Raw genomic sequence first — 17,319 nt, forward strand, 5'->3', positions numbered from 1 at the left:
TCATACCTTTTCTTCTAAGGAGCAAGCGTCTTTTAATTTTATGGCTACAGTCACCATCTGCAGTGATTTTGGAGCCCAAGAAAATAAAATCTCTCACTGTTTTCCATTGTTTCCCCATGTATTTGCCATGAAGTGGTGGGACTATATGCCATGATCTTAGTTTTCTGAATGCTGAGTTTTAAGCCAACTTTTTCACTTTCATCAAGAGCCTCTTTAGTTCTCTTTCTATCAAAAGGATGGTGTCATCTCCATATCTGAGATTATTGATATTTCTCCTGGCAGTATTGATTCCAGCTTGTGCCTTGTCCAGCCTGACATTTCACATGGTGTACTCTGCATATAAGTTAAATAAGCACAGTGACGATATATGTACTTCTTTCCTGATTTGGAACCAGTCTGTTGTTCCATGTCCAGTTCTAACTGTTGGTTCCTGACCTGCATACAGATTTCTCAGGAGGCAGATAAGGCAGTCTGGTGTTCCCATCTCTTTCAGAATTTTCCACAGTTTGTTGTGATCCACACAGTCAAAGGCTTTGGCATAGTCAATAAAACAGAAGTAGATGTTTTTCTGGAACTCTCTTGCTTTTTCCATGATCCAATGGATGTTGGCAATTTGATCTCCAGTTCCTCTGACATTTCTAAATCCAGCTTGAACATCTGGAAGTTCACGGTTCACATACTGTTGAAGCCTGGCTTGGAGAATTTGGGGCATTAGTTTGCTATTGTGTGACATAAGTGCAATTGTGTGGTAGTCTGAGCATTCTTTGGCATTGCCTTTCTTTGGGATTGGAATGAAAACTGACCTTTTCCAGTCCTGTGTCCACTGCTGAGTTTCCCGAATTTGCTGACATATTGAGTGAAGCACTTCCAAAGCATCATCTTTTAGGATTTGAAAGAGGTCAACTGGAATTCCATCACCTCCACTAGCTTTGTTCATAGTGATGCTTCCTAAGGCCCGCTTGACTTCACATTCCAGAATGTCTGGCTCTAGGTGAGTGAATCCACCATCATGGTTATCTGGGTCATGAAGATCTTTTTTTGTATAGTTCTTCTGTATATTCTTGCCACCTCTTCTTAATATCTTCTGCTTCTGTTAGGTCTGTACCATTTCTGTCCTTTATTGAGCCCATCTTTGCATGAAATGTTCCCTTGGTAGCTCTAATTTTCTTGAAGAGATCTCTGGTCATTTCCATTCTGTTGTTTTCCTCTATTTCTTTGCATTGATCACTGAGGAAGGCTTTCTTATCTCTCCTTGCATTTCTTTGGAACTCTGCATTCAAATGGGTATATCTTTCCTTTTCTCCTTTGCCTTTAGCTTCTCTTCTTTTCTCAGCTATTTGTAAGGCCTCCTCAGACAACCATTTTGCCTTCATGCATTTCTTTTTCTTGGGGATGGTCTTGATTCTTGCCTCTTGTACCATGTCACAAACCTCCATCCATAGTTCTTCAGGCACTCTGTCTATCAGATCTAATCCCTTTAATCTATTTGTCACGTCCACTGTATAATCATAACGAATTTGACTGAGATCATACCTGAATGGTCTAGTGGTTTTCCCTACTTTCTTCAATTTAAGTCTGAATTTTTCAGTAAGGAGTTCATGATCTGAGTCACAGTCAGCTCCGGGTCTTGTTTTGCTGACTGTTTAGAGCTTCTCCATCTTTGGCTGCAAAGAATATAATCAATCTGATTTTGGTATTGACCATCTGGTGATGTCCATGTGTAGAGTCTTCTCTTGTGCTGTTGGAAGAGGGTGTTTGTTATGACCAGTGCGTTCACTTGCAAAACTCTATTAGTCTTTGCCCTGCTTCATTCTGTATTCCAAGGCCAAATTTGCCTGTTACTCCAGGTATTTTTTTACTTCCTACTTTTGCATTCCAGTCCCCTATAATGAAAAGAACATCTTTTTGGGGGTGTTAGTTCTAGAAGGTCTTGTAGGTCTTCATAGAACTGTTCAACTTCAACTTCCTCACCATTGCTTGTTGGGGCATAGACTTGGATTGCTGTGATACTGAATGGTTTGCCTTGGAAATTAACAGAGATCATTCTGTCATTTTTGAGATTGTACCCAAGAACTGCATTTCAGGCTCTTTTGTTGTCTATGAGGGCTACTCTGTTTCTTCTAAGGGATACTTGCTCACAGTAATAGATATAATGGTCATCTGAGTTAAATTCACCCATTCCAGTCCATTTTAGTTCACTGATTCCTAAACTGTCAATGTTCACTCTTGCCATCTCCCGTTTGACCACTTCCAATTTACCTTGATTCATGGACCTAACATTCCAGGTTCCTATGCAATGTTGTTCTTTACAGCATCAGACTTTACTTCCATCACCGGTCACATGCACAACTGGGTGATGTTTTTGCTTTGGCTCTGTCTCTTCATTCTTTCTGTGTTTATTTCTCCTGGGAAGGTAGGGTCAACCATTTGGTGTGATACCTGTGTGGGACACTTGCAGGACTGTCTCATCTTCTGGGGAATTCTGGGAACTGCAGGAGCTAGACCCTTCTGTGGACAGAGGAGCCTGGCAGGCTATAGTTCATAGGGTCACAAAGAATTGGACATGACTGAAGAGACTTAGCATTCACCTACCGGTCTAGCCTAAAGCTTTACCAGCTTCCACCTCCCTCCGAATCCTTGCACCTGCAATAGGGTGGGGACAAAAAGTTAAGCATCACTGAAAGTGAAAGGAATACACACAAAATTGCTATCAGGCTTTAAAGACAAGTTTCAGGTCCCTTTTCTGGAATGGGGCTAGAGAAAAGAGAAAGCCTGTTGTTCCTGGACACATAGTGGGGCAGGGAGTGGGGAGGATGCCCAGAGGGAGAACGGGCTTGGAATCAGGACCCTGAAGGAAACCTTTAGGCTCCTGCATAGGCATTTTGGTCCAGCTAATGATCAATTTCATAGTCTTGAAGGCTTAACTAGGAATGGGTTCTTTTCCTTGGAATGGGATTTATGCAGAAACCTTCTAGAAATGAATGAAACAGCAACTCTCCTCATGACTTATTTCTACCCCCTCCTGGGCTTGGTAGAGAAGGGCACAGGTGGGGTCCTCAGCCTGGAAGGGGGTCAGTGAAATAATCCTGCCCCATTCAGGTAGGCCTGTTGCCCACCCTGGAAGGACAGGGCAGCAGTCAGTAGAAGACTGATAAGTATGGACTGTGCTGGGCCTGGTCAGGGGAGGTGGCAGTTCTACCAGAGGGTTCTAGTTAGTGCAGCAACAAAATCCAAACTGAAGCCCTGTCCTGCTGTGTTGACTGCTTCAGAGGGAAGGCTGGAGGGCGTCATTTTTATAAGGCTAACTGGGATTTGTGAAAGGCAGCTCAGCAGACCCCACATCACTGCATGGAAAACCAGCCACCTCCTGTGACATATTAACACTGTTTGTCTGCCATTTCAAACTATGATATTTGAACAGAGTGTATTAGTTTAATTATAGCTTATGAGCTACCAGCTTCAACTAGTTAAGAGAACAGCCTGGTCACTTAAAGAGAAAGCATTTTTACAAGATGTATTAGTCTCCCTTGACTGCCCAAAGAGGAACTAACTGAGTGGCTTAAAGAACAGAAATGTATTCTCTCGCAGTTCTGGAGGCAGAAGTCTGAAATCAAGGTGTGGGAGGACTGCACTCTCTCTGAAGGCTCGAGGGCAGAGTCCTTCTTTGTCTCTTCCCAGCTTCTGGCAGGGACAGGCATTCCTTGGTGTTCGTGGCTTGTTGCTGCATCCCTGTCATCCCCGCCTCTGTCTTCACAAGGCTTTCCCCCACTGTGTGTCTGTCTCTGTGTGTCTTCTTCCCCTTCTCATGAGAACACCAGTCATATTGGATTAAGGGCCCCCCTTGCTCCAGTAGGACCTTATCTTAATAAATTATATCTGCAATGACCCTATTTTCAAAATAAGGTCACCTTCTCAGGTACTGGAAGTTCGAACTTCAGCCTATGTTTTAGGGGACACACAATTCAATAGACAATACAAGGTAACATTTTTTTTTTCTTTTGGCATTCCCCCAGGCCTTGTGAAGGGATATTTTACCTGGGAACCTGACCAGTTCTCTAGAGTTAACCTTGACCATGCTCTTTGGGATCTCTTGCTCCTGTATGCCTCAGTTGAATCCACCGAGTACTTCTTTCTGGCTATTATATATTCTTTACTGGGTAAAATATACATAACAAAATTTCCCATTTTAACCATATGAAATATATAACTCAGTGGCATCAGGTATGCTCACCATGTGGTACAGCCACTACTTCTGATCTCTGGCTCCTGTTTTTTATTTCCCAACATGAGAAGCTTCAACATTTGCAAGAGATAGGATGCTGGAGGGAGGAAGAAAATAGACAGATGGAAAAGTTAGGCCCCGAATAACTGCAGGCTGACTTGTAACAGGGACTTCATACAGATCAAACCTCATCCAGTGACCACTGCTTGATTGTATTTATAATTATTCCTCTTTTGTCTTTTAGATTCTACCTCAAGATGTTTGATGACTACCCCAAGTCTCGAAGAGCCCTCATTCCATTCATCTTTTAAAGAAACCAAAGAACAAGGGAACAAAGCTCCCAAGATCCTGTTGAAAAGCATCAAGCTGCTGAACCTGTAACTCTTAAATTCGCACCATGTATGTGTAATAGTAGTGTGGTGTCCTGGCAGCTGGCCTGAGGAGTCTGCACGGGCCCCCCTGGTGTGTCCTCCCAACCCCCTGGGGGTCTCTGTGCTGCTCTCCTGTTGAAGAATAAGGCCCCACGTTTTAATGCAGAGATATCTGCTTCTTAGCTATCCCTCCTAGAAAGTACAGACTTTCCAATGTGTTTTTTTCTTTGAATGACCCAAGTACATGTGGCTTTATACCTACTCTATATCAGTGTTAAGACTTTCTGCAGTCGAGAAAGCTTTGAATTGAGGGCATTGCTTATAGAATTTATTAAAGGTGCACATTTGACTCGGAGAAGGCAATGGCACCCCACTCCAGTACTCTTGCCTGGCAAATCCCATGGATGAAAGAGCCTGGTAGGCTGCAGTCCATGGGGTCGCTAAGAGTGGGACACGACTGAGCGACTTCACTTCCACTTTTCACTTTCATGCATTGGAGAAGGATGGCAACCCACTCGAGTGTTCTTGCCTGGAGAATCCCAGGGACGGGGGAGCCTGGTGGGCTGCCCTCTATGGGGTCTCACAGAGTTGGACACGACTGAAGCGACTTAGCGGCAGCAGCAGGAGTACACATTTAACTCCTGTACAAATTAACAGCAATTTAAATTCTGAAACTGCACAGACCCAGAGCAATTCTCCTCCCAAATGAAAACCTACTCACCTCTCCCTTTTCGTTAGTTATGAAAGATGTGAAATGATTAAGTAGACTTTGAGCAGAGGAACCGTCTCTTCATTCTTCTGCTGAAAATGCAACAATACATTAACCTCATTTCAAATTTGTATGTTGTCTTAGTGCCTCTGTCTTCCTGAAGATTTCACAGTCCCCATTAGAGATATCGTGCATAGGCTAACACAGATAACTGATGTGGATTTTATCAAAGGTCAGGTTTTAATGACCACAAAGAAGAAGAGATGGCTCTGGTTGACCACAGAGGGAGAAAGTATTTTGCATATAGACTGCAAACTCTCATGTGTTTGGAAACTGATGTGTGTATGTGCTTAGCTGCTCAGTCGTGTCTGTCTCTTTGTGACCCCATGGACTATAGCCCGCCAGAGTCCTCTGTCCATGGGGATTCTTCAGGCAAGAATACTGGAGTGGGTTGCCATACCCTTCTCCAGGGGATCTTCCCAACCCAGGAACTGAACCCAGGTCTCCTGCATTGCAGGCGGATTCTTTACCATCTGAGCCACCAGAGAAGCCCTGGAAACTGGTGGAAATAGCCAAATAATGAGTGTCAGACAATGGAAAGTACTGAATTAGAGTGTACGCTGTTTCCCCTGACCAGACGTGTACAGTGATGGTGAAGCATCTCAGAAGCACCCAGCATCTCTTCCCTTCTGGAGTTTCTGCACCACAATCCCCAGGATCTGTTCAAGAAGGAATCCCCAAGAGGCGCCTTGAACCTCAGTCTTTAGAAGTCCTGGGAGACGAGGCTGGAATTCACAACCAGAGGGACACCTCTAGGCAGACAACCTGCTTTGTTTGGCCCCAACAATGTTTTAACATAGTTTGGTTTTCTTTTTACATTAAATTTTCAAAAATTTAAAAATTAGGAGGTTTTTTCATTTTCCAGTTTCTTTTAGAACATTGGAGAATCTGGGCCTGTGGAGCCTGCCAAGAACTGGGACTGGTCAGCTGGTAGACATCAGAATTTGCAACCTCAGTGGAGGGGGGTCACCCTCAAGTGGATGCTGAAACTTTGGGTTCTGTAAGGAAGGGACTGAACCCTCCTAATCAGAATGCATGATGATATCTGTCTCTGTAGGTCTAGGTTTGTGTCCAGCATTGGTAATCTTTGGCAAATCTCTTTGAGAAGTGAGCACCAGTTTCATCAGATGTAGTGCTAAGTGCAGAAATTCACTAGATAAAATACATAGGACACTCAAAAGATCTGAAAATGTATATGACTGAAAAATATAAATTGTAATCATTTACATACATGTTTTGCTGTTTAAATTTCTCTTGAATTATGGATAAGTAATTTTTTAAAATTAAAAGACCCCCAAACTTATAAATATTTAAGGCGTTGAGCTGTGTTTTTTCCCTTTTATTCTGTGTTTTTTTTCCCCCCCTGAGTGTTGCTTCCTTTCTTTCCTTCTTTATTTTGCCAAATTGAAATTCAGGGCCCTGAGCTGAAAATAAAAGAGAAATATGACTTATAGAGCTTGTCAACTACGGCTGAGAACTCCAAGCGGGTACAATAAAGGTGCAGGAGAATGTACTAAGGCTGGATGCCCCTCCAGGTGTTCAGGAATACACAGAGGAGTGGGGAAAACACACTCAGTGAAGTCAGTCTTAAGGTGTAGCTTGGCCTCTGTGAAATGACTTCTGGTTCTCTCTGTGACGCTTAAAAACTGCCTTTATGAGATCCTTTATCTTATCACTATATATAATACCCAGACCAGTCCTTGATTTGTAATAAATGCCCAATGCTGCCGCTGCTAAGTCGCTTCAGTCGTGTCCAACTCTGTGTGACACCATAGACGGCAGCCCACCAGGTTCCGCCATCCCTGGGATTCTCCAGGCAAGAACACTGGAGTGGGTTGCCATTTCCTTCTCCGGTGCATTAAAGTGAAGAGTGAAAGAGAAGTCGCTCAGTCGTGTCTGACCCTTCGCGACCCCATGGACTACAGCCTACCAGCCTCTTCCGTCCATGGGATTTTCCAGGCTAGAGTACTGGAGTGGGGTGCCATTGCCTTCTCCTGAATGCTCAATAAATGGTAGCTATTATTTGCTCAGTGTGTGCAATCTCAGGATGAAACTGCTGTTCAGCAGTTTCATGTTCTTGCCACTAGAGGGTGTTCTTTAGAATTTTATTTAGGACAACTGATTTATTATACTTAGGTCTAATTCACATGTTTGAAATTTAAGAAACTCTTATAATTACAGCTTACAATGATTTCTTAATTTAAATATAGGGTAGAATTAACTTCATATAATTTTATTTGTTTTTAGATTTTTTTTGATGTGGACAATTTTCAGAGTCTTTATTGAATTCATTACAATATTGCTTCCAGCATATGCTTTGGTTTTGTTGTTGCTATTGTCACTGTTTCTCCTGCTTTGGTGTTTTTGGCTTCAAGGCATGTTGGCTCTTAGCTCCCTGACCAGGAATTGAACTAGCACCCCCTGCACTGGGAGGGGAAGTCTTAACCGCTGGGCCCCCAGGGAAGTCCAAGCTTCATGTAATTTTAAATATTCTCTTGATAGCCGAGGTATTCTCAGTGCTCTGGGGCTATTGCTTTCAACTCGCTTTCTCTCTTTAGGTCTAGGATTTGCATACAGAAGGAATACAATGAAGTCTGAAGGTATGCTCATCCCTAAACATATTTCCCTTCTCTCCTAACACTGAAATGCAGCAAAAATATGGTTATTTTAGGTGGAGTGTTTTTTCTTTTCAAATCAGGGCTAAAATAGGACTGGCTTAGTTAACCAGCTACTCTGTCTTGCTCTTCCTGAAACGTTCATGGAGGCAAAGTTTTCCTACTGACCTGTAGGAGGTGTTGTAATGTTTTGTTTGCTTTCTGAGTTAAAGAGATAAAGCACATTTAGGACATCAGCTAGTCCCACCCCTTCGTGTTACAGATGGAGACACTAAGACCCAGTGTTAAATGCCTTCCAAGGTGGTTTTATCTTGTCCGTTTAAGGGTCAGAAGTCTTTTTCTTCGTTAAGCACAGCAGGCTTTTATGAGAGAGACCCAGCAGAGCCTTCCTAGATAGGTGTGGATTTAAGGCCTGAACATACTCGGCGATCGTTTATCGATGCTTATGATGTGAAAATGGTGAGAAGTGGGGACATAGTGTTGAATTAGACATTATTCTTGCCCTTTACGGGCTGATTTCTGAAGAGCTACTGCAGGAGAAAAATAGCCAGAGCTTAACTGCAGTGCCGCAGTTCAGATGCACAGATTGTTATGGGCTTTGGGGGAAACTGTTCCCCTCACTCTGTGGGGAGGATCCAGCTGCTGCCCTTATCTTGAGCCTATTTGATAAAATGAAGGTGCAGGAGAGAGGACACGTGTGTTCAGTAAATGTCACAACTTTCTCCGCTCCCTACACTTACCTTCACATGGAGCAACATCGGCTCTGCCTTGTTCAGAAGAAGAAAAGACTGCTAATGAGAAGTTTGCGATTAAATAGTGATTTAGGTGGTTTAAACTCTTTCAAAAACCAATTAATAAACCTATGATTTTACTGTCCCACAGTTTTGCAATCACTGTCTTGACTTCTCGTGGTAACCTCACAACAACTCGCCAAGAAGCAAGGGAGAAAACTCTTGGCTTGTGAAGGGATGGATTTGTGAGGAGTCATTTCCTTTCTTGCCCAGCTTTTTGATTACCTACTAAGCTGTGGGCTGAGGTCCAGGCATGGCAAATACACAGGGTAACAATACATGTAAAGCAAAACCTTCTAGAGAAGGTTGCTGATTGTTTTATAGCATCTATACTCTCCCATGATAAAGGAGGCATGGTGCCAGTCAAGTAGGTGCTTGGGTGATTTAATAGCCATTGAGTAGATTTAATTTCTAAACAAGAGATTCACTCTTTTTCTCTATAAGTCCACTGAGCTGTGATCTTAAAAGGTTCTATGTCATTTGTATCGTGTCCTCTTTCTCCCCATTAACCACAGCTTAGGGTCTGGATGAGTGAAATATTCTTTGGGAAAAGGCCAGAGTATGTACTATACCATATTAATGCCTTTTGTCCTAACCTTCGTGGGTACAGGGCTCAGCTTTGCTCAGTGTAGTCGGAGTCCAGGTGAAGGATTTCCATCATCCTCTCCACCTGGCAGGCTGGCTGGGAGGAGGGGAGAACAGAGAGAGAAAGCGAAGGAGGGGCGGAGAAGGTAGGGTTTCCTGGGAGGAGTGGGGTGGAAGTGGGGCATGGTTGACAGGGAAGTGGGGCAAATGGTCCTGGGAGTGGGGCCTTCTGACAGAACGGTTTCCTCCCTTCCCTGGTGTCCAGATCTGTATAATCCAGATCCTTGCGTTACCCTCCCAGGGGAAAACAAATTCCCTCCGAGAGAGAAAGTAAGCCCTTCTCAGAGCTCCTTTTTTATAGGGGAAGACGCTGAGTTTCTTAAAACATAAGCCATATGGCTGTGCCTCGAGATAAATAGTTTAATTGTATTTCTGTCCGCTCACCTCATAAAGATGGTTTTAAGTCTGCGGAGCAGTGTCACTTGTCAGAAAGAGGTGAAGGAAGTGTTCCGAGAAGCGCGCGGCAGCATCCAAGTTCTGGGAGGCCAGTGCGGGGAGAGGACAGCAGCCAGAGGAACCAGAGTGGGCAGGCTTCCCTTCGGCACCGTCTTTGTTTTCCTTTACTCCAGAGGCCCCGAAGAAGACGATCCTTTTGTGGTGCATTTTTCAGCACTGACTAGAAAGCAAGTCGGAGAAAGCAGTGGCACCCCACTCCAGGACTCTTGCCTGGAAAATCCCATGGACGGAGGAGTCCATGGGGTCGCTGAGGGTCGGACACGACTGAGTGACTTCACTTTCACTTTTCAGTTTCAGGCATTGGAGAAGGAAACGGCAACCCACTCCAGTGTTCTTGCCTGGAGAATCCCAGGGACGGGGGAGTCTGGTGGGCTGCCGTCTCTGGGGTCGCACAGAGTCGGACACGACTGAAGTGACTTAGCAGCAGAAAGCAAGTACCATAAAAATCAGTCAAATTTTATTAATTCATTAATCCATTAATTCATTTTGTTAATTAATTCTTTAATGTAAGATTCTTACACTATAGAGGTATAGACATAACCTGTGTTAAGTTAAAGATACATATTGCACAAGCTCTAGGGCAACAATTTAACAAAGAGATATAAATAATAAACTAATAGAAAAGATGAAAAGCAATCACAAAAAACAGTTAATCCTTAATCCCCAAATAACACAGGAAAAGTAGAAGAAATGAAAACAAAGGAAAAAAAAAAACCAGAAGGGAAAAATAGCAGATAGTGAGATGGTATTTGCAGGGAGCCTGAGAAGGGTTCGGAGGGACTGTCACATCAACTGAGCCCTCACCATGTCACATTATGAAACTAGAGATGAACTTTAAATATGGGCAAAACCCTCAACATATTTTATTGAAAATTTGAGATAGAAAAATGTAAAAGAAGAAAACAAGTCCTGTAGCCTTCTGTGTAGTCGTCATTTGGACTCTAGGGGCTCTACCTAATCCTTATCTGGTCTTACATGCAACTGAAGTCTACTCTTCACTGACATATGATGCATTCCTATTCTGAAATTTGTAGGTGCTAGGAATGCTCTAACTCTCCACCCCCTAACTTGGCAACTAGCAGGATTACCAGCAGAGCCTAATGTAGCTGAAACACCACCACACTTTGTCAACTGTTCTAATACACTCTCCTCCATCCTAAAAGCCATAGAAATACGTTAGGTAAAAGATTTGTTCTGTCCTGTGACAAATCTGCCTTGATAGATTCATTATCTTGCTTTAGCCTGTAAGCACTGTAAGGAAAACCCAAATGCCTGGTGATTGCTGAAGACGCATCATAGCAAATTTTTCATTCATTAAGCAAATTTATACTGAGAAAACTGGATAGCTACATGCAGGAGAAGGGATTTGAATCCTTACCTTGTACAACAAACAAAAATTAACTCCAAGTGAATCATAAAGCTAAATGTAAGAGATTAAATTATAAAACCCCATAGAAGCAAACACAGGAATAAATCTTTATGATGTTGGATTAGGCAGTGATTTCTTAGATATGATGCCAAAAGCACAAGGGATATTAGAGAAGATTGGCACCTGAACTTCATCACAATCAAAATCTTTTGTACCTCAAGTTCAATTCAGTCACTCAGTTGTGTCTGACTCTTTGGGACCCCACAGATTGCAGCACGCCAGGCCTCCCTGTCCATTACCAATTCCCGGAGCTTACTCAAGCTCATGTCCATTGAGTCGGTGATGCCATCCAACCATCTCATCCTCTGTCGTCCCCTTCTCCTCCTGCCTTCAATCATTCTCAGCATCAGGGTCTTTTCCAATGAGTCAGTTCTTTGCATCAGGTGGCCAAAGTATTGGAGTTTCAGCTTCAGCATCAGTCCTTCCAATGAATATTCAGGACTGATTTCCTTTAAGATGGACTGGTTGGAGCTCCTTGCAGTCCCAGGGACTCTTAAGAGTCTTCTCCAACACCATAGTTCAAAAGCATCAATTCTTCAGCTCAGTTTTTCTTTCAAAGAACACCACCAAAAAGTAAAAAGGCAACCCACAGACTGGGTTGTCAGTCATGTATCTAATAAGGGGCTTATATCCAGAATATAAAAACCTCTTACAGCTCAATAATAAAAGGACAGATAACCTAATTAAAAATGGACAAAGGATTTGAAAAGACATTTCTTTAGAAAAGATATTCAAATGCCCAAAAAGGACATAAAGAGAAGCTCAACATTATTAGTCATTAGAGAAATGCAATCACAATCACAATTAGATGCTTTTCACACCCACTAGAACGATGATAATAAAAAAGGTAATAAATCAGAGCCCTTAAACATTTGCTGGTGGAAAGATAAAATGGTGCAGCGTCTTTGGAAAACAGTTTGGTGGTTCCTGACATGTTCCTGAAAATGTTAAAGATAGGTTACCTAATAATTCAGAAATTCTATTGTTAGGTATTTACCTTCTTTTAGTTGGGTTAAAGCAGCAAGTAACCCGAAAAGACAACTGATTAAATACCTTTTGGCAGGAATTAGTTTGACTGAACCCTTTCCACAGGGTTGTAGAGGAGGAACCCAAAGAGAGGAAAGACTGAGCAGTGCTTGGAGTGCCCTCTGGTGGGGACTGTTTAGAAGTGCAATAGGTGCTGTGGGCACCTGGGGACTGGGAAGAGAATTAGGGCACCCCTGGCCTGGGAAGAGAGGCCAGAAAAGGAGCAAGGGGTAAATCTTAAGGGAGAGAGATTTGACTAGCTATAGGAAGACAAAGAACCTGGCTGTGAGTTCCCCATCGCTGGAGTGTTTAGGAAGAGAATGGAAGATAATTTGGGGGAAGGTCAGGTTGAACAGAAGCTAGGGTTTCGACTAATATTCTCTAAGCCCTCTTCAGAGTTTACGACTCTAAGTGCTAGGCTGCTCCTGCTGCTAAGTCGCTTCAGTCCTGTCCGACTCTGTGCGACCCCATAGACGGCAGCCCACCAGGCTCCCCCATCCCTGGGATTCTCCAGGCAAGAACACTGGAGTGAGTTACCATTTCCTTCTCCAGGGCATGAAAGTGAAAAGTGAAAGTGAAGCCGTTCAGTCATGTCCGACTCTTAGCGACCCATGGACTGCAGCCTACCAGGCTCCTCCATCCATGGGATTTTCCAGTACTGGAGTGGGTTGCCGTTGCCTTCTCCGAAGTGCTAGGCATTGAAGACACAATTCCTGGTTGACAAATTTTGCTGGGCTAACCTGGCCTACGGTCCCAACTGGTACCTTAGGAAATCAATCTAGCTCCACCTAGTAGCTCTCAAGGCATCAACAATTCAGTTGCACTGGGCTTTGAGTCTAACACCTGGATGTGAGTGGATGGGAAAATGCAGGGCTCAAGGAGTTTACCCCAGTTCCAGGGACAGCCTTATCTTCTGGAGCACCAAATTCTGGGCAACAGCTTCAGACGTTCTGCCTACAGAAGTGGGGTTAGTGCTCCCAAACACTTGCACTACTTGCGTTTAAAGGAACCAGTGGAGAAAAGAATGGAGAAACTGTGATAGAGGAGAAGCAACTAAGAAAAATATGGGTGACTTGATTATGTTAATCACTTTATTAGACAAATTTTTCTTTTTCATACATTTTTAGGAGAAAGAAAAACATAAGAAAGCAAAATGGTATTAGAGATGTTTTTTCCTTATCAACTTGATAAGGAATCATTTATTTACAAAGAACTGCCTCTGTTCTGAGTATAGGTATGATGAGTTTGCTATACATCAATGAAACTGCAACTCCAATCAAGGTACGGAATCTTTCCTCATCCTAAAGATTCCTTATGCCGCTTTGTAGTCCACTCTCCCCTCCAACCCTAGTCACAGACAACCACCGAAGTGATTTTCTTCACCATAGTTTTGTTCTTTAGTCTCTAAGTCGTGTCCAACTCTGTGTAGCCCCACAGACTGTAGCTCCGCAGGCTCCCCATGGGATTATTCAGGCAAGAGTACTGGAGGGGGTTGCCAGTTCCTTCTCCTGGGTATCTTTCTGACCTAGGAATCAAACCCGGGTCTCCTGCATTGCAGGCAGATCGATTCTTTACTGTCAGAGTCACCAGACTGGTTGGATGACAGCAAGTAAGCCCATCCTTCTGAGACTGTCAGCCTGTGTGCTGAGTTGAGTCCACCTCTTTGTCATTTGCATTGTATCTGAATGGAATCCTACAGGATGCACTCTGCTATGTGTTGATTTCTTCACTGGGCATCACAAGGCAGTCATGAGACTCATCCAAGTGCTTGTGTGGATCAGCAGAGATGAGGACCATTCCACTGTTTGGAAGCATCTTTATTTCATCTTCATTCTTGAAAAGCATTATTGTGATATATAGAATTCTTAGGAAACAGTTTTTGTTTTTTAACTGCAGCAACATGGATGGAACTGGAGATTATCAAAAGTGAAGTAAGTCAGAAAGAGAAAGACAAATACCATATTATAGCGTGTGTGCTTCATGCTATGTCAGTGCTATAAAGATGTTTTTCACTGTATATTGACCTTTCCTGATGAGAAGTTGTGATCGTTCAAATAATTGTTGAATGCTATGTTTATGTGTCATTTTTTTGTTTTTTACAGATCATACTTCCTGATTTTCTCTTTATCTTTGGTTTTCAACTGTTTGAGAAATGATGTATCTAGGTGTGGTTCTCTTCAACTTTATCCTGTTTGAGGTTCGTGAAACTACAGAATTTTTAAATTTAAATTATTAACTAAATTTTGGAAGTTTGGGCTGTTATTTCTTCAAATACTTTTTTCTGCTCCCTTTTCTCTCCCTTCTTTAACATTTACACATATATCGACCTTTTGAAATTGTTCCATATATCCAAGAAGCTGTGTTGATTTTTTTCCTGTTGTTTAGATTGTATACTTTCTATTGATCCATCTTTAAATTACAGCCTTCAGAAGAAAGTCACAAAAAAGGGGACGTTATTGTTTTCCATTGCGTTCCTTGCAACAGATTTCAACTCTCCTCCAAAACTTGCCTGCTTTTGTTACATCTCTAGAGTCTCAGGCAGTTGTTTTTATATTTTGTCCAGACTTTACAACTCTTATTTCAGCAAGTTCAGGTTTTCAGGTCATTTTGCAATACAGTAAGCAGAAACTAAAGGTAGTATTTTACCTTGAAGTTAGCATGGGTTTAACCCAACCACTCACAATTTATACAATCATTTTCACAGATGGCTCTCAATGAACTAATAATAATAATAATGACCTAAGGTCTGTAAAAACAGTTAAAGATTTAAAACTATTCTTTATATCACACTTGTTAATGAAGAAAAGATCTCACACATTTTCAAGAACTCAAATTTCAAAGAACTCAAATCATTTTCACTGATTTTACTCCTACTTAACTAGACTCTCGATGCCTTGGCTTCATTATCAGTTTTTTTTAAAAGTTAGACTATCCTGGTCTGCCCTGAAAAGTATCCTACGGAGAAAAGAAATGTTCCTTGCAAAAAGGTTGTGTGGTTAAATATATGTAGAATCTGTAGGATTAAACAAAGTTGAATAGGGTTCTTTCCTGCAGTATTTTTCAAAGCCTTTAATATGTTAATACATATTCTGTGTTTTCAAAAAGAGGACAAGATATTACTTATTCTTGCTTTTGTCTCAAGCTTTAATATGGCTTAGTGTGCCACCATCACTGATTCTGCCTTTGTTTAAAACCTCGATATTTTGTTCACAATAAATTTTTGTACATTGCTTTGTTCTTTAAATGCCCTTTAAATGTTCTTAGTTGCCCAGAATATTATTTATATTGATTGCTGAGTTTTTTCGTGCCCTCTTAAATTTTGCAATAGAAAAGCAAATGCCTGTTTCACCTCATTTGCTTCACTCTAGTCCTGGGGCCAATAGCAGCTGAATTGATAGATTTCTATTTACCATTTGCTAACAAGGCTTTGTATTTCCCCAAATGTGGACTCAAACGGACTTCTCAGTTTACAAGATTTTCTAACAGCTTCTCCTATGAACCCCTTATCCTCTTTTTCTGTACTTTACCTCCTCTGGTCACATGGACATTCAGCACTCAGTTACCTCTCAGAGTTTTTGTTCCTTTTTGTTTCTTTCCCGTCCAAACTGAGAATACCTCCCCCACGGCATTCATACTCCTCAGCTAACCCAACTCTTCTTCCAAATCCTGCCCCAGTCTCACTCCCTTCTTTCGAGTTCCCCAGACTCCCTCCCTTTGCTGCTTTCTGTTCATGCATTCCCCAGTGGTCCCACGCAGCCTGGTCATGATTTATGTCCTGCTAGGATGGTTTCTTGACCATTTCATGGATGCGAGTCTTGTCCCCTCTGAGGTCCAGAGCCTGTGTCTCACACTTCAGGATCCTTTTAGCACAAAGCACTATGTGAAGCTGTACAGGTCTCAGTAACTGATATGGTGATAGACTGCTTCAGAATTCCCTCAATGCACTCTTCTTCTCTTAACTCTCTGATCTTTTTCTTTATCTGAGTTTCAGGTAGAGAGGATTATAGTTTGATATCTGGGTGCACTACAGAGGGGTCACCACCACAAATCCAGTTACCATCTGTCACCGTACAGCTGACCCCCTTCACTCATTTTGCCCACCCTCTAACCCCCCTTGTCTTCCAGTAACCACGAATCTGTTCGCTTTATCTACCTTAGTTTTTATTTATTTTGTTTATTCATTTGTTTGTTTTAGATTCCATATATGGGTGGAGTCATAAAGTACGTGTCTTTCTCTGTTTGACTTATTTCTCTTCACGTTTTATCTCCAAGGGTCCATTCATGTTGTTGCAGATGGTAGAACTTCATTCTTCTTTTATGGCTGAGTCCACTGTCTATGCATTCCACATTTTCTTTATCTGTTCACCTGTTGATGGACACCTATGTTGTATCTGTATTGTGGCTATTGTAGATAACGCGGCAGCGGACATAAGGGTGCATGCGTCTCTTTGAATTGCTGCTTTCGTGTTCTTCAGATAAATACATACCTATTTCTGTTCTTCAGAAGTGGAATCGCTGGTAGCTCTCTTCTTGATTTTTTGAGGAACCTCCACACTGTTTTCCATAGTGGCTACAACAATTTACAGTACAAACAGCAGTGGATGAGGGTTCTCTTTTCTCCATATCCTATCCAACATTTGTTATTTCTTGTTTTTTCAATAATACTAATAGCTACTCTGACAGGTGGGAGGCCACATATCACTGTGGTTTTGATTTGCATTTTTCTAATAATTAGTGATGTTGAACATCTTTTCATATACCTGTTGGCCATATGTATGTCTTCTTTGGAGAAGTGTCTATTTAGATGCTCTACTCATTTTTAAATCTGGTTGTTTGTGTTGAGTTATATGAGTGAGTTCTTTATATGTTTTGATATGAACTCCTTATTGGATATATGATTTGCAAATATCTTCTCCCATTCAGTAAGTTCACTTTTCTTTTTTTGACAATGGTTTCCTCCTCTGTGCAGAAATTTCTAGTTTGATATAGTTCCAT

At 42.1% G+C, this 17,319-nt stretch overlaps 1 protein-coding gene across 8 annotated transcripts in view; it reads left to right on the forward strand.

Moving 5' to 3' along the window:
- Positions 1–6,669, forward strand: part of SRD5A2 (steroid 5 alpha-reductase 2) — a 48,973-nt gene extending 42,304 nt beyond the window's left edge. For 4 of the 8 annotated variants that reach the window (XR_011255756.1, XR_011255755.1, XM_069583632.1 and 1 more), the window contains 2 exons: positions 4,467–4,621; positions 5,820–6,669. Coding sequence is in view for 5 of the 8 variants with exons in the window: in XM_069583632.1 (XP_069439733.1) it covers positions 4,467–4,603 (137 nt within the window). In the remaining 3 variants the exon portion in view is untranslated. Of the gene's footprint in view, positions 1–4,466 lie in introns of all 8 variants that reach the window. The other 4 variants (XR_011255757.1, XM_069583633.1, XM_069583631.1 and 1 more) reach the window with 2 other exon arrangements.
- The last annotated feature ends 10,650 nt before the right edge of the window (positions 6,670–17,319 follow it).

Source organism: Ovis canadensis, chromosome 3 (assembly GCF_042477335.2).
Source record: "Ovis canadensis isolate MfBH-ARS-UI-01 breed Bighorn chromosome 3, ARS-UI_OviCan_v2, whole genome shotgun sequence".
Lineage (NCBI taxonomy): Eukaryota > Metazoa > Chordata > Mammalia > Artiodactyla > Bovidae > Ovis > Ovis canadensis.